The sequence below is a fragment of the Lepidochelys kempii genome, chromosome 14, assembly GCF_965140285.1.
Source record: "Lepidochelys kempii isolate rLepKem1 chromosome 14, rLepKem1.hap1, whole genome shotgun sequence".
NCBI lineage: Eukaryota > Metazoa > Chordata > Testudines > Cheloniidae > Lepidochelys > Lepidochelys kempii.
In genome coordinates this window covers 26951871-26974405 of record NC_136393.1, presented here as the reverse complement: position 1 = coordinate 26974405, position 22535 = coordinate 26951871, and the positions used below count along the sequence as shown (strand labels likewise).

The 22535-nt window shown below is 45.9% G+C and overlaps 1 protein-coding gene across 2 annotated transcripts in view; it reads right to left on the bottom strand.

The window, feature by feature from the left end:
• The window catches only part of GAS7 (growth arrest specific 7), a 213185-nt gene that overhangs the window by 49246 nt on the left and 141404 nt on the right, over positions 1-22535 (bottom strand). For both annotated transcript variants that reach the window (XM_073310810.1, XM_073310811.1), the window contains exons 4-5: positions 20555-20640; positions 12554-12607 (exon numbers count right to left, since the gene is read on the bottom strand). In XM_073310810.1, the coding sequence (XP_073166911.1) occupies positions 12554-12607; positions 20555-20640 (140 nt within the window). The remainder of the gene's footprint in view (positions 1-12553; positions 12608-20554; positions 20641-22535) is intronic.

Here is a 22535-nt window from a genome sequence, read left to right as displayed (position 1 = left end):
GCTGCTCAAAATTGACTGCCAGGCGATCTGCCTTAACCCCCCACCCCAGCAGAAACTTTTCTCCCTTTGTTTCACAGATATTATGGAGCACACAGAAGGCAGCAATAACAACGGGGATATTACTTTCACTGAGGTCTAACGTAGTAAGCAAACAATGCCAGCAACCTTTTTAGAGGTCTAAAGGCACATTCCATCACCATTCTGCACTTGCTCAGCCTATGGTTGAACCAGTTCTTACTGTTGTCCAGGCTGCCTGTGTATGGGTTCATGAGCCATGGGAACAAGGGGTAGGCTGGGTCTCCCAGGATCACGACTGGCATTTCAACATCACCAATGGTTATTTTGCAGTCTTGAAAGAAAGTGCCTGCTTGCAGCTTTCTGAACAGACCTGTGTTCCTAACGATGCACATGTCACGCACCTTTCCCCGACCATCCCACAGTGATGTCGGTGAAACGGCCCCTATGATCCACCAGCGCTGGCAACACCATTAAGAAGTACGCCTTTTGGTTTATGTACTCTTTGGCAAGGTGGTCTGGTGCCAAGATAGGGATATGCATTCTGCCTATTGCCCCACTGCAGTTGTGAACCCCATCACGGTAAAACCATTGATTATGTCCTGCACCTTGCTCAGTGTCACTACCCTTCTTAGCAGAAGTCTGTTGATGGCCCTGCAAACTTTGATCACAACAGATCCCACAGTAGATTTACCCACTCCAAATTGATGCCCCATTGACCGGTAGCAGTCTAGCGCTGCAAGCTTCCACAAAGCAATCCCCACTCGCATCTCAATGGTCAGAGCAGCTCTCATTTTAGTATTGCTGCACTTCAGGGCTGGGGAAAGCTCTTCACACAGTTCCTGGAAAGTGGCCTTACACATTCGAAAGTTCTGCAACCACTGCTCATCATCCCATAGCTGCATAACAATGCGATCCTACCAGTCAGAGCTTGTATCCCAGGCCCAGAAACGGCGCGCAACTGTGTCAAGGTGATGCATGACTGTCGCCAGCAATGGAATTGCTCCGCTCTAGGTCTTCCAGCAGGGCGCTTGCATGGCATCACATTGCTCCATGTGGCAGTGCCTGTATCAGCTGCGTAAATACTGCAGGATAAAGTGCGAGGTGTTTGTAATGCTCACAACAACGGTGTACAGCTGAGCAGTGTCCCTGCTTAGCATGCTGTGGCATCCACGTGGGTAACCCAAGCTTACAAAAAAAGGCACAAATAAGGCTTGGTTTGTCTGCAGTTGATTTCAGGGAGGGAGGGAGGGAGAGAGGGAGGTAAGTGCATCATGGGAGGCTAACACCATGTTCCCATAACCACCCACGCCAATGTTTGGTCCCATAAGGCATTGCAAGCCCAACCCAAAATTCCACTTGGCGATGTGCACTGTGGGATAGCTACCCACAGTGCAGTGCTCTGTGCATCGATGCAAGGCCTGCTAGTGAGGATGCACTCTGCCGACACAATGAGCGTAGTGTAGACACACAAGATCAACTTGCTTAAATTAGAGGCTCAATGTTGAATTACATGAAGTAGACTTAACTTTGTAGTGTAGACATGTAGTGTGCTTCAAGTGGCCGCCTTACAAATTGCAGAGATGGAAATTGTGATAGGGCGTACATATCTGTTGACTAATATATGCTGGCTAGCATAGATACATATATTAATAGTGTGTGTTATCCACACCATATAGTTATTAGTATGCATTAAGCACAAATATTACAGCAGTTATATAGCCTAAATGGACTATGATTTTTACATAAACCTGCTCACTTATGCTAAGTATCCCATAACCCCTTGCATTCACTGAAGTAAGTTTTGGCTTGAGCAAATAGGGAAGCTGACAAAATCAGGACAGAGGACTGGTTTATCATAGCAACAGAAAAGAAGTTACTCTCACTGGCCTGAATTGCAATGTCCCAAAGGAAGAGGACAAGAGATGTGATTGTTCTACCCTAGTACAAACCTAGGAGGTGCCTTCATGCTCTTTGATACCTGAAATGTATGTGTTCAGAACAAAGAGATAAGAGGTAAACCATGGTACCAGAAAAACAAGGTAGGAAGCTTCTTGGTTCAATCTAGTTTCAGATGATGTACAAAGTACCTTTTACTTGTGTAACCCCCTTGGGGTTTAGAGAGCATGGACCCTTTAAATCTTTGTCCTGAGGGGGGAAGAGCTGATTGTTCCAGGCAGAGGATGTGCTGGATTTTTTTTTTGGGGGGGGGGGGGGGGGGAAGCAGGGAGAGAGGGAGACTCCAGACAGAAGGGCTGCAGCAAGCAGGCCCTCACAGAGTGAAGCAGCCGAGAACCTGCCCAAAGCCCAGGAGGGACAGAGCGGCCCATCAGGGACAGCCCAGGACAGGAACCAAGAGGAGCACTTTGCCAGGGAGGAATGTCCTGAGAAGGACACACCAGAGCTGTACCCAATATCACTGCTGCCCCAAGCTGTGTGGGGCCGTGAGTATTGGAGCTTGTGACTTTGCATTTGGAATAAGGAGAGACGCTGTTAGCTAGTTAAGTGGGGAGGTTGTCGCTCTGTGTGGCTTTGCAGAGAGCGGTAGAACAGGACACCAGAGGAGTTTGCTGGGGAAAGGTTACTGGTGCCGAAGATGACCAGGAGCACCCAAGACTCACCACTGGATTGGAACTCTGCCCAGGACTCCTGACCTCTGAGTGCAGATGCATTGCTGGGTTTCTGCCCTTTCACACTGTGGTACTGAAGAAGAACTCTTCCATCGACCTAGCTACCGCTGCTCTACTCCTTTACATCCTATATGGATGGAAAAACCCCTTCTGTTGCTCTTGGAAGAGTCTGCCCTGTGGCGCTACAGAGGCCTAGCTGCAGTGATGTAGTTGTGTCACTGTAGCGCATGTGCAGATTCGGCCTCATTCGGAAGGGAACTTGCTGGGAGAGTCTCCTCACTGCTGTCAGAGCTACAATGATGGGCACTTGGACGTGCAGATGAGGCAGACAGGATCCAGACAAATTTCAGGTTTCAGAATAACAGCCGTGTTAGTCTGTATTCGCAAAAAGAAAAGGAGTACTTGTGGCACCTTAGAGACTAACCAATTTATTTGAGCATGAGCTTTCGTGAGCTACAGCTCACTTCATCGGATGCATACCGTGGAAACTGCAGCAGACTTTATATACATACAGAGATCATAAAACAATACCTCCTCCCACCCCACTGTCCTGCTGGTAATAGCTTATCTAAAGTGATCATCAAGTTGGGCCATTTCCAGCACAAATCCAGGTTTTCTCACCCTCCGCACCCACCCCCGCACAAACTCACTCTCCTGCTGGTAATAGCTTATCCAAAGTGACCACTCTCCCTACAATGTGTATGATAATCAAGGTGGGCCATTTCCTGCACAAATCCAGGTTCTCTCACCCCCTCACCCCCCTCCAAAAACCACACACACAAACTCACTCTCCTGCTGGTAATAGCTTATCCAAAGTGACCACTCTCCCTACAATGTGCATGATAATCAAGGTGGGCCATTTCCAGCATAAATCCAGGTTTTCTCACCCCCCCACCCCCATACACACACAAACTCACTCTCCTGCTGGTAATAGCTCATCCAAAGTGACCACTCTCCCTACAATGTGCATGGTAATCAAGGTGGGCCATTTCCAGCACAGACCCAGGCTTCCCCCCCGCCCTCCCGGGGAACACACACACACACACATAAACTCACTCTCCTGCTGGCAATAGCTCATCCAAACTGACCACTCTCCAAGTTTAAGTTTCCATTAAACAAAGGGAGGAGAAACAGGTTTGTACCACAGTAAGCAGATCTTCAGCTACTGGGAAAAAGAAGTCCTTTGTTGTTGTTATAAGTGCTGTTTTCAAAGCCATTGTGGAGGATGGAGGAGTCCTGGGGTTTCTTTTAAAGCTGTCTGAGTTTTAAAAAGTAATTAATACTTATGAATGACTTTCACATCCGATGAAGTGAGCTGTAGCTCACAAAAGCTTATGCTCAAATAAATTGGTTAGTCTCTAAGGTGCCACAAGTCCTCCTTTTCTTTTTCCTTGTTTCTTGCAGTAAGATTTGACAGTAAAAACATCAACAAGAAAACTGCTTCCTCTCAGTAGAAAGTAGAGACTCGATCAGATGTGGTGAGAAAATACTCAGATATATTGCCAAATTCACTGGGTTCAATTGTTCTTGGATGAATTATCCCAAAATTGAAAACCAATATGCACAGTCTAGTGATCACAATCTCTGGGCTGTGCACACTGCTAAGCAACCCTACAATAATAAATGAGGTGCTGGGCTGCGCATAGCACTGCTGAGCAAACCTACATTAACAAATGAAGTGCTTGGCTGTGCACGCCGCTACTGAGCAATAACAAAACAAAGTGTAAGATTAAATATGGGGCAAAGCTGCAGAAAGGAAGCAGACTGCAGCCGTAAACTCTAATCTATGTCTTGACGTGCTGATCACTGTGGTATCCAAGAGATTTATACAATACATTGTTCTATATGTACTCAGTATATCATCTACCAATAGCCCCAGCAAAATCAATGGGACTGCTCAGTGCTCATAGGCTTTTGCAGGCTCCAGCTCTGTGCCAACACTGTTCCAACAACCCCTTCTTCAGTTATCTCTTCCAACTTGTCCTTTTTCTCCTTTTTCCCCTCACTCAACTTGTCCTCTATCACAGGGATTCCAGGGGGCTAAATTTTATATTTAAAATAATATTTTAAAGGTCTCTCTCGCATCATATCATGAAATGGGAACAATTCTCTAAAGAGCAGCACTGCAATGGAAAACACACTCCAGGGGTTTTATACAGTACATGTCTAACAGTACGGTCCTGGTAAATACCTTTGGCTATTTGCAGAGAACAACTGTTTACCTCTTGCAATGGCTTTTTGTTCCTCCCTTTCCCATCCCTAAGTACTCCAGCGTCTCTAAAGGCTTCTCTGTGTGATCTATGCGAAGCACATCTATGTGACTGTTCTAAGGGAAGGCACTATACAGTCTCTTTACATTTATGTAATGTGGAAAGTCTATCCATGTTTAGAATTGTTAAAGGGCTCTATAGAGACAAATTCCTGCCAAGTGACTCAGCAATAACTCTGAAATGCAAAAGTACTGTCTTCTTTACCTCTACCTCAAGGAGCTGCTGTTGGATCAAATCCTATCATCAGCTGGAGGGATTTTCAGAGAATCCTAGGACAATCCTCTAATGCGGCCAGTCTCTTGAAGTTAAGCCTTTCATCTTTTGTCCTCTACACCCAGAACAAAGGAGGATTTGGCAAGCAGCTCTCAGTCCCTGTACACTGGACTGTTTACAGCAGATAGAGAATAGTTTAACACTCTTTTGGACTTGATTTAAAACACTGCACTTCTTTCCCTCTTTGCTTTGATCTCCAAAGTGGATTAGACTGAAAGGACCTTTGAAAAATACTTGGGAAAAGCAGTAAAATGTCAAAAGGCAAAATGAAAGTGTTGCTTCCTGTGTGCAGTGAACTGGGGAGCTCCTGACAGACATTAGTGGGTTGGCATGGCATAGTGACCAAGTGAAACGTCCTCTGGGACAAAATGAGGATGTTTATTTAATTAAATGACAATCCCAAAATGAATGCAACCCTGTGATTACAATGGGAGTTGTCACAAGTCAGGAAATACCAGTGTCAAGGGTGTGAGCACACCTTCTACTCTGCCATTGTGCATATGTACTATCAAAATACAACTTGGATGACATGGTCACATGCTAACATAACACAATACTTCCGAATGCATCCGATGAAGTGAGCTGTAGCTCACGAAATCTTATGCTGAAATAAATTTGTTAGTCTCTAAGGTGCCACAAGTACTCCTTTTCTTTCTGCAATACACCAGTGGTTTTCAAATGGGTACCTTTATCCTTAGGGGGTACACATGCTCTTGTCAGGAAGTATGTGAGAAAAATCCTGTAACGGTGGACAATGCATTTTATTTAGTAAGACTTGGCAATCTAATCATAGGTATATTATGACGCTATCTCAGATGGGGGTACGTGGTAGACTCCATTATTTGGAAAGGGGTGCAACCTAAAAAATTTGATAACCAGTGCGATACACCATAGCATTGGTGGCCAAACTCACTGACCCTCCGAGCCGCATACAACGATATTCAGAAGTTCAAGAGCTGAGGCGCACCAGCCGGGGCTTGGGGCTTCTGCCTCACAGGATGCGCCTGCCGGGGCTTGGGGCTTCAGCCCACTCCTGCTGGAACCCCAAGCCCTGGCAGATGTAACCTGTGGGGCTGAAGCTTCGAGACCACTCTCCCCTCTGGGCAGAAGCCCCTACCCCACCACTCTGCTGAAAAGCAGAGGTCCCGAGCCGCTCTCCCCCTCTCCCAAGTCTGGTAGGTGGAGAATGGGCAGGGGGGGCTCGCAAGCCACACTTTAACTGTAAAAGCTGCATGCGGTTCATGAGCCGCAGTTTGGCCATCCTTGTGCTATAGTCACAGTGTTTACAGCTCCTGGTTCTATAGTGTGACATCCCTGGCACTGTAGGAATGGAAGCCACAATGACCAGGTTCGCATTAACTCACACAGCACGCCGGCCCTCCGAAACCCACAGGAGCATGAGACTACCATACACTGGAGCCATGGAGGCAGAGATGGGGGAGGACCCCTGGCTTCCACAGACTGAGAACCAAGCCTATTCCAAACCTCACCCATCCCTGGAATCCCATGAAGGGAACTGAGCACAAACCCTGCCTTGGTTTACCTTACCGACAGGCCCCTCATCTTGGACATACTTTTGCACACTGGGCTCAGTCTGACTCCCACCTCAGTCAACAAAAGTTTCACCTTTGCCTTCAATGGGAACAGGAGTGAGTCTATGGTTAAGAGAGCTCCCACTACCATTGCTCTATTCCTTGGCCCAGCCTGTCGGGCCTCTTCCCTTCCTTGCTTCCATACTGTGAATGGGCTTCTGTGAATGTGGATTTTCCAAGAAACCCAAGGCTGCTCTGACTCTTCCTGTCCTTACTGCCAAGGAAACCAGCAGCCGAGGTTGACAAATTTGCTTTAAATACTCTTGCACAGGTGGAGAGAGACATTCTAAGGAACTCAATTTGCAAGCTCAGTAAGCAGCTGGTCCAGTGCCTCCAGGAGCTGATCAAAGAACAGAAAGAGCAGGTTTCTTTTCCCATGGCCTCTTTCCCATGCTACGCCCAGCTGCATCTCTTTGCTAGGTCCCTACAACTCTCCTGTGCACATCTTGTGCTTGGACAGTTCTGACTCCCTCTTTGTGCACTCCTTCCACAAGTATCTCCATGCTTGCCCCCAAACTGCCCCTTAAACCTAGAACATGGTCTGTAGTCCTGTATCCCAAGCCATTTGCCATCTCCCAAAACCCAGCTTCTCTCCACAGTCCCTCAGGCAACAATCCTCTAATGCAGCGGTTTCCAAATTCTTCAGAGTCGCAACTGACTTTTAGACCACTAGTATCTTCACAAGCGCCTCCCACAGTCCTCAACCCCTGAGAATGACTTTCCCAATCTTGCAAATATGCCAGGTCTTTATAATCCACACTATATCAGCAACATTCACAGAAATGCTCTGTTCATGGCCCCCAAACTCCACAATGCTACAATGATATAAGAAGGCTTCTTTGGTTAAAAAATCATTCCGGTTCAGAGGGAAATTAAAATGTAAACAAACAAAACTGAAAAATGAGGAAGCTGACAGCAATGACTACTTATCAACAGTTAGGAAATGCAAACTACTGATAAAGATATCAATGAAAAATCTATGGCCAGTAAGAAGCAGTTCTTTAAATGTGTCAAAAACAAATGAAATCCAAGCAGTGGTATAGTGCCATTATGATAGGATAAGGACATAAAATTATCAACCACGATACACAAAAGGCAGAAGTATTCAACAATTTTTTTGTTCTGTATTTGGAGAGAAGCAAGATGATGTATTTGTATCTTACAGTTCTATTCCATCTGTATTTTATTATCATGATGATGAGAAACGACACAGCTTATAACCTGGATGGACTTTTCAAATCATTGGCAGAAGCCTGGGTCGCTATCTGACTGTGCTTTGCTGCATCACATATAATATGCCCTGTATTGTTCAGCATAGTGCTCCATGCAGCAGAACCAGCTGCACAAGAAAGACTCATCACCTAGCTGAGTGAACACACTCCCTGCTGTTAACAACTAAAGCCTATCACTGACAAGCACCTATTAACCTTATCTGTTAAAGTACCATCTAGGGAGACTGCTGCAAAATCTGGAAGAGACAAGAACTTGGTATCACAACACCCTGAGTGAATTACCTGAATGAATTAACTCTCTAGTTAACTCAAGAAACCAGTCATTGCAACTGTGCAGATGAGCTGGAGAAGCCACCTTCAGGCCAGTTCTAACTGATAAATAGCAAAATGATTAATACACAGTCTTGGAAGGATTCGATTTTTATTAGTAAATGTCCATTTCACCGTATATATGAAACTGACAAAAATATTTCCATCAATAATAACTGAAATTTATTGACAGGCAATGTACGAAAAATTACTTAAGAACTTACTAGGGTTTGATTTAAGGATATTTACTTGATATATTTTAACATGGGAAGTTCACAATTTGTGTTTTAATAGTTAAACCTTTAATTTTTTGCAAAAAGAAAAGGAGTACTTGTGGCACCTTAGAGACTAACCAATTTATTAGAGCATAAGCTTTCGTTTGTGTGTGTATGGGGGTGGGGGGGATGTGAGAAAACCTGGGTTTGTGCAGGAAATAGCCCAACTTGATTGTCATGCACATTGTGTAAAGAGTTGTCACTTTGGATGGGCTATCACCAGCAGGAGAGTGAATTTGTGTTGGGGGGGGTGGAGTGTGAGAAAACCTGGATTTGTGCTGGAAATGGCCCACCTGATGATCACTTTAGATAAGCTATTACCAGCAGGACAGTGGGGTGGGAGGAGGTATTGGTTCATATTCTCTGTGTATATATAAAGTCTGCTGCAGTTTCCACGATATGCATCTGATGAAGTGAGCTGTAGCTCACGAAAGCTTATGCTCTAATAAATTGGTTAGTCTCTAAGGTGCCACAAGTACTCCTTTTCTTTTTGCGAATACAGACTAACACGGCTGTTACTCTGAAACCTTTAATTTTTTGAAACTCAGTGTCTACTGTCATAAAATAATTATTTACTGAGTTCTCCCTGTTGTCTTACTCTCCATAATTTCCCTCACCTGTGAAAATTTAAATTGATAAAAACTGGAAAAAAAATGCTTAAAATTAGGGTTACCATATGTCTGGGTTTTCCTGGACATGGCCTCTTTTTTGATCTTCCGCCCTCTATCCGAACAGATTTTTCAAATAAGAGACAACGTCTGGGATTTTTACACAGCAGATGTTACAGCTCAGGAAGAGCTCTCTCCATGTCCCAGCTGATCCCTCCCATGCAGCTGCTGGATCCCACCCACCCAGGCTCCAGCTCCCAGCCCTGGGGTGGGGGAGAGGCCCACAGGGAGGCCCTCTCCAGTACCCTCTCCAGCACCTCCTTCTCCAGCACCCCCTCCAAAATGCCCTCTCCAGCACCCCCCAGGTACCCCTGCCAGTACACACACTCACCTCCAACACCCTCCAACTGTAACCCCTCCCCCACAGTTCCCCATCTAGCGGTGTCCTCTTTGTGGGAACCTGAAATATGGTAACCCTACTTAAAATAAACATTATTATCTGTCAAAAATATATATAAAAACTCAAAGTCTGCCAAGCCTAGTTATACATGTGTGGTTTCACCAAGTGACAACATGGTTATGTTAAGCTAAATGCTTCCCAGAAAGCATGTACCTGAGTTAAAACCCTCTGAATGACTAAAATGTATGACATGTACTTGTATTTACTTCATAGGTTTCTAGAAATCATGCCTAATCACTAACTCAGTTGAGAATGTGGAGGCTGGAGAAACTCATTATACTAAGAGTAGTACAATTTGTAAGACAAAAAGATGTTTCCCTACTGGGAGAAACCCTGAATGTTTCAAAGAGTTCAGCCTAAATCACACAGACTTTGTTGGCAAGAGAATTGACAGTTCATAGACAACAAGAGGAAGAAGCCTTGATTTGGCTTGTAAACGAAAGATTTTAGCACTGGTTGTACCTTTGGTTAAAGTGGCAGAAGAGCCCACAGTACTGCTTAAATACCAGAGAAATTTGAAGGGCTTCAAAATTATCATCTGCATATTATGGTATGGGTTTAATGACAAATTCAGACAGAAAATAAAGTGCAATTTTTTAACAGTGAGGGCTGTTAATCACCAGGAGGGGCTGACTGGTGGGATACTTGCAGAGGACCAGGTGTAATTCACAGTAGAATGGACACACTGTGGGGGAATTTCCTGGTGTTTCACTAATTGTCCTAGGTGTGTTTATACACCCTCTCCCTTCTGTCAACCCCTCAGCGCACTCGACTCCCAGTGTGGACAGTGGCTACCTCCTGGCCTCCCTGTGCCACGGTCCCAGTTGGCAATGGGCATGCCCAGCAGCCCCAAGCAGATGAAGGTGTGGACTTCAGCAGTGGTACAAGCAGCAGTGCTCTGAAATGGCTTACAAGTGAGCTCCACTCAGCATGCATGGCTATGTAAACTGCTAGGTGACTGCTGGGCAGAAAGGTGACCAGACTGGCCACTTTTGCAATGACTGGTGCACTCTGGGACAGCAGTGGGAGGACTGATGGAGGTGACTGGGCTACCACAGCAGAGAGATGCATCATATGGGCACTCAGACAACTGAATTAACTCCCATCGAGCCTCAGTGACTCAACAATGGCAACCAAAATGGCCTATAACAAATCTGTACATGGGCACAAAAGCACTCCTCACTGACGGAAGGGCAGATCAATAGACTGTTCTCTCAAGATCGTCCCATTACTCCTAGTTACACCCCTACAATTTATGACTTCAAATAATTCCTCTCCCTCCCTTGGGCTTTATACCCTTCCAATATTTATAGATTATGAGCATGCTCCCTTCTCTCTCCCTTAGTCAATGCTTAGCTCACTTGGTTCTTTTAATCTTTCCTCTTAAGTAAATCCCATCCAGCCCCAAGCAGTTGTGTTGTTCTTCTCTGAATTCCTTCCACTTTTAAATATCTTTCTGGCATTGAGATGCCCAGAACTGAACACTAAAGCCCAGATATGGCCACAAAGTTTCATCTAGGGGGATTAATAACACCCTGTTCTGTAATGCAAAGTTGCAAACTATTCTCTGTGGTTCAGTAATGAAGACGTTAATTAACACTGATCTTACCAGCAATCCCTGCACTTTCTACCAGAAACCTCCATCCAACTGCATGCTTTGCCAGATACTAATGCCCTTCCATTACCCTGTTTCAGCTAAAGAGAGAAGTTCCACTTCTAGGGTGGTAATTGCCAGAATCATTCTTCATTGAAAATAAGGTGCTAAATTTCCATTTCTTCAGTATTTCATTACCTCCTGAATTGTCCCTGAGTTTTCAAAAAAAAATGGTAGTGGTTTAGTAAGCTTGTTAGACAGGTCACCCAGAACATCTGATTTGTATAGTGGGTATTCACATTTCCCACGTACTTCCTTACCAGCTGTTTATCAGCAATAGTTATTTTGCAGAGTCAGCATTCCTTACTAATTGCTCAAACTTCTTTTCTATATTTTTTTATTGAAGACAGATTTAGAAAAAGAGTTTTGGATCTCAGCCAGTTTTCTGCTACCATGTAACAAGCAGATTAACTAATCAGTTTCCAAATCCCAGAGCAGCAGAAACGGTGCAAGTATGTCCCTTGGCCCACGCCGCTTCCTGCAGCTCCCATTGGCCTAGAGCAGCGAACCGCAGCCAGTGGGAGTCGTGATCGGCCGAACCTGCAGACGCGGCAGGTAAACAAACTGGCCCGGCCCGCCAGGGCCTTTCCCTGCACAAGTGGCGGAACAAGTTTGGGAACCACTGATGTAGATGATATTTCAGGGCACAGATATCTCTTATGAAATTGTATCACTTTGATTTGTATTGTTTTTCGGGGTGTGACCTTCAGTGCTGGTGAAAGACGCTGGCCTGGTAGCCCGGAACACTGAAGATTTCCATTCATTCACAGAACAGGTTCTATACAGGTGGAACAGGCTTCGCTACCAACTTTCCTCACCTCTGCTGCTAGGGCTCCGAGCAGTTCCACGTCTAGTGCTCACTGAGACTTGGGGCCTCTGCTGGCGGTACGCATAGGGTTGCAAATAGTGTCAATTCCATTTTTGTGATGTGGCCACTTTGCTAAGAACTGGCTTGACACCAGCTACACGTTTGACCCAGGCCGTTTTGTTAAAGTTGTTTTTGATTCAGTGCTCCTTAAAAACAGAGCAGGGAGCCCCCAGACACGTGCCCTCTGGTTTGACTGGCTGCCCCAGGACCACCCCACCCGCCAGGGGCTTTCTTTGCCATCCCAGGCTGCTCTGCCCTGCCCCAGCAGCTGGCCCACATGCTGCTGGCCCTCAGCACAGCGGCAGTGATCACTGTCCAGGCCTCAACCCCTACCTGCAGCGCTGCCAGCTGTCCCGGCTGTACTTACCGTCCGCGAGCTCTCCCTGGCCAGCCTCCTGGGCACGCGCGGGGACCCCGGACTCTGTGGAGAGAGGAGAGAGGCATCTTCAGCATGTGCTCCATGGCGGGAGGGTGTGTGAGTGTGATTGGCCCGAGCTGCGCAGTGAATCACTGAAAGGCATCGGTGTCCGGCCGAGAAAGGCGAGGGCAGTGGGCAGGGGAGTGATGCGGGGATGAGGGGGCGGCCGGGAAGGAGCTGAGGAGCAACCTTGGGCACCAAAGAGCCCCTGAGCCCCTGCCCTCCTCCACTGAGCCCTGGTGCTCCTTCCCCCCTGGGCCCCTCCACTAAGCCCCTCCACCGCTCCACTGCACCCCCACCCCCCACCACTGAGTCCTGGGCCCCTTCCTGGCTGTGCCCCTCCACTATGCCACCACTGCCACTGTACCCCCTACGTCCAGCCACTGAGCACTGTGCCCATGCACTGAAGTACTTAACCTGTGCAGCCCCCCAGATCCGCTGAACCCTTTGCGCTCCATGGTACCCACTGCCCACAAGACCAAGCTCTGAATTCCTGCAGTACTGAACTGATCCTGAGGGGATGTGTCACTTTGGAGAATTCAACTAATTCTCTATTCTAGTAACGCCCACAGGCTCTGATCCAGAGCAGGGCCTTGTGCTGTGTGCTGTACCAACACGGGCCCTGCCCCCAAACAGCTGAGAGCTTAAAATCTGCAATCAGAACACCCTCCCTGTTTTTTAGATGTTCTGACGCCATTTGTAAAGGACCAAGAGGCCCCAGGCCTGGTTTATGGGGCTGCCCAGAGAATTCTCCTGAAATCAGGGGCTGTCCCTCTTTCACTAAGCTTGGGTGACATTCCCCCGGCTCCGTGCCACCTGCAGCACACTAGCACTGCTCTGGCATTGCTGGCTGCCTGGAGGTTGTTCTGAGTCAGCTGCAAACTGATGTCTGCCTTGAGCAGCACCCAGCTGATACAGACACCAGCTACCAAGCTGTGAACTCAGAGGCAGCAGAAACTGTTCCAGGTGAGTCCCAGCCATGCACCCATCCTCTCCAGCAGATCTTTGCATGAGGCACTGCCAAGATACTCGTCCAATCAGTGAGCGACCCTGCTCTTCTGCACTCAGCTCCGCTTTAGCCCTTGGCCTCTTCCACCCTCACTGCCGACTGAGGGCTCTCAGCTCCCCAGACTAGCTCCTAGGGAGGGGGATTTCACCTTGCACAGGCAGACAGAGGCGGATTACGGTTTTGTGTGGTCCTGGGCCAGAGCAAATGGGGGCCCCTCCCCACCCCAGTCTCTCCTCCCCCACCCCTGCCCCGGTGCTCCTGCTGGGGAAATGGGGTCGGGGTGTGGGGGCTTCCCCTGCCCACCCAGAGCTCCTGCCAGGGAGCAGGGTCAGGTTGACTCTGCACCCTGGGCGGAGTGCCGTGTGGGCGGATGGAGCCGGTGAAGCCCCCGCACCCTGACTCTGCTCCCCAGCAGGAGCGCTGGGCTGGTGGAGCAGGTCGGGGTGCAGGGGTGCCCATTTTTCTGGGGGGCCCCCAATTGGCCAGGGGCCCTGGGCATGGGCCCTGTTGGCCCAGTGACTAATCTCCCACCGCAGGCAGAGTCTATGCTGGGACTCTGTTCCACTTGCCCTGGTGCTGCTGTGGTTAATTAAGTGATACAGAACACACCAGCCTCACCAGTCTTTGCCTGGAATCAGGCTGTTGAATCTGGAACTTGACCACAAATGAAACTGTTTTAAGTCTTAAAAGAACTAGCCGAGGAGGGGCTGTCTGAACCACTAATGTTCACTTTTAACAAATACTGGAAAACTGGGGCAATTCCAAAGGACTGGAGGCCTGCCAATATAGTGCCAATATTTAAGAAGGGTAAAAGGGGTGACCCAGGGAACTCTAAATCTGTTAGCCTGATGTCGATCCCGAGTAAAATAATGGAATGGTTAATTTGGGACTCAAAGAATACAAAGCTACAATAGAATTAATCCCGGTTGGTGTGGTTTCATGGAAGGTAGGTTTTGTCAAACTAATTTGTCGTCTTTTTTTAAGCAGGATAACAAGTCTGGTTGATAAAGGTAACTGTGGTGATATAAAAAAAGGAGGACTTGTGGCACCTTAGAGACCAACAGATTTATCTGAGCATAAGCTTTCGTGAGCTACAGCTCATTTCATCGGATGCATTCAGTGGAAAATATTTTCCACTGAATGCATCCAATGAAGTGAGCAAATAAATTTGTTAGTCTCTAAGGTGCCACAAGTCCTCCTTTTCTTTTTCTGGATACAGACTAACACGGCTGCTACTCTGAAACCTGTGTTGATATAGTATACTTGGCTTTTGCCAAGGCATTTGTCTTAGTACCACATGACATTTTGATTAAAAACTTGCATTGTATTGAACTAACGGGGCACAGATTTGATGGAATAAAACCTGGCTCACTGACAGAGCTCAGAATGTAGTTGATAATGGGGAGATATTAACAAGAAAAGTGTGGTTCCCCGGGGATCAGATCTTGGTCCAACACAATTTACTATTTGTACCAACCATCTAAACGATGATATAAAATGTTTGCTTGTAAAGTTTGCAGATGACACAAAGATTGGTGGGATAGTAAACAATGAGGAGGGCAGGATACTGCTACAGAGTGATCTGAATCATCTGGTTAAATGGTCACAAGCCAACAAAATATATTTTAATACAGCCAAATGCAGGCAATGTATCTGGGAACCAAGAACGCAGGTTATATCTACAGGATGGGAGACTGTCTTGGAAAGCAGTGACGCAGAGAGAATCTCAGAGGTCACTGAAAACAATCACCTCAACATGAGCTCTCAGTGCAATGCTGTTGCAAAAAGGGCTAATGTATGAAAAGGGGAATATCAAAGGAAAATAATCTTCCTTGGGGAAAGACCATTGATAGGACCACTACTAGGATACTGTGTCCAGTGCTGGTGTCCACACTGCAGGAAGGATTGGAAGTTCTGGAGTAAGGTCAAAGGAGGGCCACCAAATGATCCAGGAGCTGGGAAACAAGATTTTCTATGTGAGACTCAAGGAGCTTCATTTATTCAGCTTATTGAAGAGAAGGTTGAGAGATGATGTGATCACTGTGTCTAGGCACTGACACATCATGGAACAGAGATCTGAGAGCGGGATGTTTTCAGCCTTGCTGACAAAGGCCTAACCAGATTCAATGGCTGGAAATGGAAGTTTGACAAATTCAGCCTTGAAATAAGATGCAATTTCCTAACAGTGATTAAACATTGGAACAGCTTAGCAGTGTAGGTGGTGGGTTCACCCCCACTTGTAGTTTTTAAAATTAGATTAAGGGAGAAATTTTACAACTTGGGTGGATGGGATTGGGCTGGATGGTCATGGTGGTCTCTGGTTCATGGTGGTCTGTGAATTCATGAATCCTCGTGTTCATCCTCTTCCTTCACGGGCCAGGGAGAGAACAGGGAGCTCTGCATTGCCCTTGACAAGCTCAGGACCGTTGCAACTCTGCACTATTACAACTATACTCAAATCTCATGCTTCAAGGCTTCTGGAAGGCACCTGCAGGGGTCAGGAAGGAATAATTTCCTCAACGCACAATTGGCCAGATGTATTCTGGTTTTCTGTTTGTTTTCTTCTGCCTTCCTCTGAGGCATCAGCAATTGGCCACAGCTAGAGACAGGACAGCAGGTGGGGTGGATCAGTGCTCTCAAGTGAGAATCTTTCATCGAGATGCCTGGCTAGTGGCTCTTCTCGCATGCTCAGGGTCACAGGGATCACCAGATTTGAGTCAAGAAGGAATTTTCCCTTGGTCACGTTGGCAGATCATTGGATTTCTTTTTCTTTCTCTGAAGCATTGGGTGTAATTTGCCTGCTGGGACCCTAGAAATATATCTCACCTAATGAATTCCCTGCCATTTCGGTGGCCTCAGGTGGTGGGGGCACCGCAGTCTCTCCTGCTCTCTGCCTGTGACTCACAACACTTTAGTTTCCTGAGGACTGAAATGCTTTAGTTATTGGGCTCCATAGAGCAGTATTTGCAAGAAATGTTATGGCCTGTGCTATGCAGGAGGTCAGACTGTATGATCTAGTGCAGTGACTCTCCATCTTTACGGGCTACGGCACCCCTTTCAGGAGTCTGATTTGTCTTGAGTACTCCAGGTTCCACCTCACTTAAAAACTACTTGCTTACAAAATCAGACATAAAAATACAAAAGTGTCACAGCCACACTATTCCTGAAAAATTGCTTCCTTTCTCAATTTTACCATATAATTATAAAATAAATCCATTGGGATATAAATATTGTACTTACATTTCAATATATAGTATATAGAGCAGCATAAACAAGTGATTGTCTTATGAAATTTTAGTTTGTACTGACTTCGCTAGTGCTTTTTACGTAGCCTGTTGTAAAACTAGGCAAATATCTAGAGGAATTGATGTACCCCCTGAAAGACCTCTATGTACCCCGGATTGAAAACCACTGATCTAGTGGTCCCTTCTGGATTTAAACACTATGAAACGTCAAAAAAATTAAAAGACCAGGGGTTAAATAGAGCTAAAGTTTCAGACTGTGCTAAGTGCTGGCCTAGAATATCTCAGCTTTGCAACAGCTGCTGCCCTTTTTCGGCAGTAGTGACTAGCAGAAAGAGAGGGAGTTTTGTGCTGTCCTAGAAGAAATTGTAACCAGCGCTCATCCAAGAAGTCCAGTGAACAGTGCTTTGTGATCAGTTTGTAACTAGGTCAGGTGAGAGGATTGTGTGGTTGCATTAGGGCTGTCAAGCGATTAAAAAAATTAATTGCAATTAATCATGCGGTTACACAATAATAGAATACCATTTATTTAAATATTTTGGATGTTTTCTACATTTTCAAATATATTGATTTCAATTACAACACAGAATACAAGGTGTACAATGCTCACTTAATATTTATTTTTGATTAAAAATATTTGCACTGTAAAAAAAAAAGTCTTTTTCAATTCACCTCCTACAAGTACTGTAGTGCAATCGCTTTATCATGAAAGTTGAACTTACAAATGTAGAATTATGTACAAAATAACCCTGCCTTCAAAAATAAAACAATGTAAAACTTTAGAGCCTACAAGTCCAATCAGTCCTACTTCTTGTTCAGCCAATTGCTCAGACAAACAAGTTTGTTTACATTTGCAGAAGATAATGCTCCTTGTTTCTTGTTTACAATGTCACCTGAAAGTGAGAACAGGTGTTTGCATGGCACTGTTGTAGCCAGCGTCACAAGGTATTTACATGCCAGATGCACTAAAGATTCATATGTCTCTTCAAGCTTCAACCACCATTCCAGGGGACATGTGTCCATGCTGATGACGGGTTCTGCTCAATAACAATCCAAAGCAGTGCGGACCGACGAATGTTCATTTTCATCATCTGAGTCAGCTGACACCAAAAGGTTGATTTTCTTTTTTGGTGGTTCAAGTTCTGTAGTTTGCACACCAGAATGTTGCTCTTTTAAGAATTCTGAAAGCATGCTCCACATCTCGTCCCTCTCAGATTTTGGAAGGTATTTCAGATTTTTAAATCTTGGGTCGAGTGCTGTAGCTATCTTTAGAAATTTCACATTGGTATCTTCTTTGCATTTTGTCAAATCTGCAGTGAAAGTGTTCTTAAAATGAAAAATATGGGGTGGGTCATCTTCTGAGATTGCTATAACATGAAATATATGGCAGAATGCGGGTAAAACAGAGTAGGAGACATAAAATTCTCCCCCAAGGAGTTCAGTCACAAATTTAAATAACACTTTATTTTTTTAACAAGCGTCATCAGCATGGAAGCATGTCCTCTGGAACGATGGACGAACCATGAAAAGGCATATGAATCTTTAGTGCATCTGGCATGTAAATATCTTGTGATGCCAGCTACAACAGTGCCATGCAAACTCCTGTTCTCCCTTTCAGATGACATTGTAATTAAGAAGTGGGCAGCATTATCTCCCGTAAATGTAAACAAACTTGTTTCTCTTAGCGATTGGCTGAACAAGAAGTAGGACTGAGTGGACCTGTAGGCTGTAAAGTTTTACATTGTTTTGTTTTTGAGTGCAGTTATGTAACACCCCCCCACATTTGTAAGTTGCACCTGCATGATAAAGAGATTGCATGACAGTAATTGTATGAGCTGAACTGAAAAATACTATTATTTTATCATTTTTACAGTGCAAATAATTCTAATAAAAATAATATAAAGTGAGCACTGTACACTTCGTATTCTGTGTTGTAATTATAATCGATATATTTGAAAATGTAGAGAAACATCCAAAAATATTTAATACATTTCAACTGGTATTCTATTATTTAACACTGCGATTAATCACGATTAATTTTTTAATCACGGTTAATTTTTTTTTAGTTAATCGTGTGAGTTAACTGTGATTAATCAACAGCCCTAGTTTGCAATAGTCACTCTGTTTAACCATGTCTGTCAAAGTGCATTCTGGGAACACTGGGCAGTATCCTTCCCCTATGCTCCACGAACTTACACGGCATCAAAAGTACGTGGGGCAAAGAACTCGGAGTTGCCTATGGCACAGAGTTTGGAGGCAGGAGGACCAGCCAAACTACAGAAAGCCAGTGTGCTGAACCAGCTTAAGGACACATTGCTGTGTCCGCCCAGGCCTTGGGGCCACATTGACACATGGTCAGCTGCTTCACAAAGTACTCAGCATGGCTGGTTTCAGAAGCACCCACAGCTCCTGTTGAAAACTAGTTCCCAAATTGTATGGACACAAGACACAGATAGAGCCAACAATGACAGCAGGCTGTTGGCTGGGTTCAATGTGGTAGCCTGTCTGTGAGTGATAATGGAAGTGGGAAGAGTCAAGCATGACACTGACGGGACATGAAGAAGGAGACTTTAAGGGGAACTGAGGAGTGGTGTTTTTGCCAGACTGAGTGGACTACAGGGCATCCAGGAGAAGGTGTCTGCCATACAAGAGGGAGAGGTCAGGAATGGAGAGGTAGATTTGTGAGGTGTTTTATGTGCAAGTATTCACAGATGGTTTAAGGCTATATTGGAAAGTAAGATAGGTGAGATGTGAATTGCTGTGGGCTTATGAAAAGTCAATCATTTCAGACATTTTATTACTGTCTTAGAATGAAATAATTATTACTCTAAGAGCAGAACCATATGATTTTGTACAAATGGATTTTCAGATGTTTTTGACAAAGTTTTATATAATGGATTATTGTAAAACTGCTCTAAACAGAAGATTTAGAACAGGTCAGTAGGTAGATAGCAGAAGGTTGGAGTTAAAGGTGTGTCTTCTTTGTGGAGGTTGGGGAAAGTGGAGTCTTCCAGGGTTCTGTACTGGGACCAGCATTCTAAAACTAGTTTAAATAATGGTTTAGATGAAGCTCTAGTTATAGTACTCACAATGATACAGACCCCAGTGCTACAAGTATTAATTCACATACTTAATTTTATGCAGATGAGTAGTGCCATTAGCTTCAGTCAGACTACTCAAGGAGTAAAGTTAAACATATGTATACTTGCAGGATTGGGGCCTGCACTTGAAGATGGTACTAAAACTTTTGGGAGGTTAATGCGTTATCAGTAACTCACTGAGGTTTAAAAAGGGGGGTGTAACTGTAACCATAGAAATGATGCCCTCACTCGACACATGGCTGCTGGGTGGTAAAGCCATTTGAATGCATTTTCAAGCTTCGCTTTTGTACCACAGTCCCGAAAGGAGAGACTTAGTGGATCGCTGGCAGTGCATCGCTATCGTATCATTCAATATCAAAAGGCCTCCTTGTGTCTATCACTCTTTTCACAACAAAGCACCATGAGGAAACCACACGATACAGTGGGGTTCCACTGTTTGCTGCCTATACACAAAAACGCCTGGCCCAGCCACATACACACTGATGCTCTGACTGGGTTCTGGCGGCTTCTAAAGCATGCTCACTGTGAGTGTCACTGGCGAGCTCACAAACTACCCTAACACTATACACTCCCGCTCAGAAAGTTCCCCAAAACTTACCTGGGGGTCCCCGCTGGGTTTTCGAAGACTCATATGACTAGGCTCCATTTGATGCATAGGGGTCACAGGGGTGTGATATCCATTCGCTGTAAGGAACACACAGAGGAGGTTAAACGGGCTGCTCTAGGCAGCAAATACTTAAATACAGACTTTCAATGGTTCTTGGTCACTTTATTTATCATAAAAGTAAACTCACAGAACCCTGCAACAAGATACTTGCCTTCCCTACGTGCCGTCTTACCCCAGAAGTGCCTGAACTGAACAGACCTCTAAACAGGCCTGGGCCTGATTTGATAGAATTGGATGGGGCAGTGCCAACCCAGAAACCAAAAATGTATCTAGCCTCTGGGCCCAGGCCTCCTCTCACTGCTCCAGGGAAGACTGAAGTCAGTGGAGTTAGACGGCTGTAGAAAGGGTCTAAGGGAGACGCCCTAGAACTTGAATCAATTCCCAACAGCCCATTTAGTCCCCACATGTGGCAGATACTAGTCCCCCTTCTGTTCCGCAAACCAGCACCCCAAAAACCAGAGGCAAAGAACAACAATCCAATGCTGATTATATTTTAAAACTGCATGATTTGAAAGCCCGTCCCCTGATTTTCTCAGGCCTGACTTGTGGCTGCTTGGGGCTGGATACTACATCTACTCCTTGAAAGGCCCACACTAAGCGTAAAACAGAAACCAGTCCTGACAACAAATAATGAGTGCAAAAGACTTCTGCACCCTCAGTTTTCAGGGGCTCATACATCCTGGTTCCTCCTTTTCAGAGCATTTGGGTGACTTGGGTCCACGCCCAAATCCGAATGTCTCCTTAAGGGACAGATGTCTGCAGCTGCCTGTTGCATAGAGGCTGAGAAATGGGGACATTGATCCTGTCTCGAGTGAGGGAGGAATCCATGTACATAGCCCCAGCATCTGCTCCTGGCTCCACCACACTCCAGGATGATTGCTCCAGAAGGTGTTTGTGGAAACAGCCATTTCTACCACTAATGGCTGTTCCCCTGGGCCGCGACCCGTTGGAGGGCTCCTGGGGGACTGAATTCCAGTCAGGCAGCTGCAAGGCTACTTGAGTTCTGCCGTTACCCTGTCAGGCTGATGGTATGAGCTGCCACGGAACTCAGAGTGGCACCTAAACTGGGGTTGCCTAATGCCCTAGGAGAGAGGGAGGGGTGTTGGGAGAGAGAAACCTGCAGTTCTCTGTTGCTGTGCTATTAGAAATGAGTCACTGTTTGTATTATGGGAGCACATGGAGTGAGGTCAGGACTCCCTTGTGCTGGGCATAGGACACATGGGGAAGCAGACTGTCCCTGCCCCAAAGTGATTGCAATCTGAATAGATCAGACAGACAAACGGAAAGAGACAACATCCTAGCCAGAAAACATACACACCACACCTCCAGAATCTCCGCCTTGGTTAGCTGTGTTTCCCCACCTTTGTGTGCACTCTCCACCCCTCGCCCCCGCCATGCAGCACAGCCCATGTGCCAGGCTCTTGCCCAGGACTCCAAGCTCAGTCCAAGAGAGCAAAAGCCAAACAGGTTAGATGTCTACAGGCCCATGCCCCAGCTGCTTCACCCTCTCCCCAGAGGGAGGGCGCTTCTGGGGACCCACATGGCTAGGCCCTGCCCCTGACCTTGTGGGGCAGTCTCCAAATTCTGGAGATTGCCTTCCCTACTTGAGCTGTGGGGCAGCCCCAAATCTCAATTTTTCACCAATCTGGGATAAAAAACAGCTTGTGACCCGGGAGCAGATTGCACTGTGCTGAGAGACATGCGCACATGAGTTTAAGTCTCACCTCTGTCACTCACTGCTGTTACTATTTCTGCACACCCCTCCACACTTGGTAAGGTTTCATGTCCCCCCATCTGGGGCAAGTATTATACTCATTTTCCAGATAAGGTCACTTCTGGCAAAGTCGGGGGCAGAACCCAAATATGGTAGAGCCAAGTCACAGCACTCAGCCATGCTTCCTTTCAGAAAGTG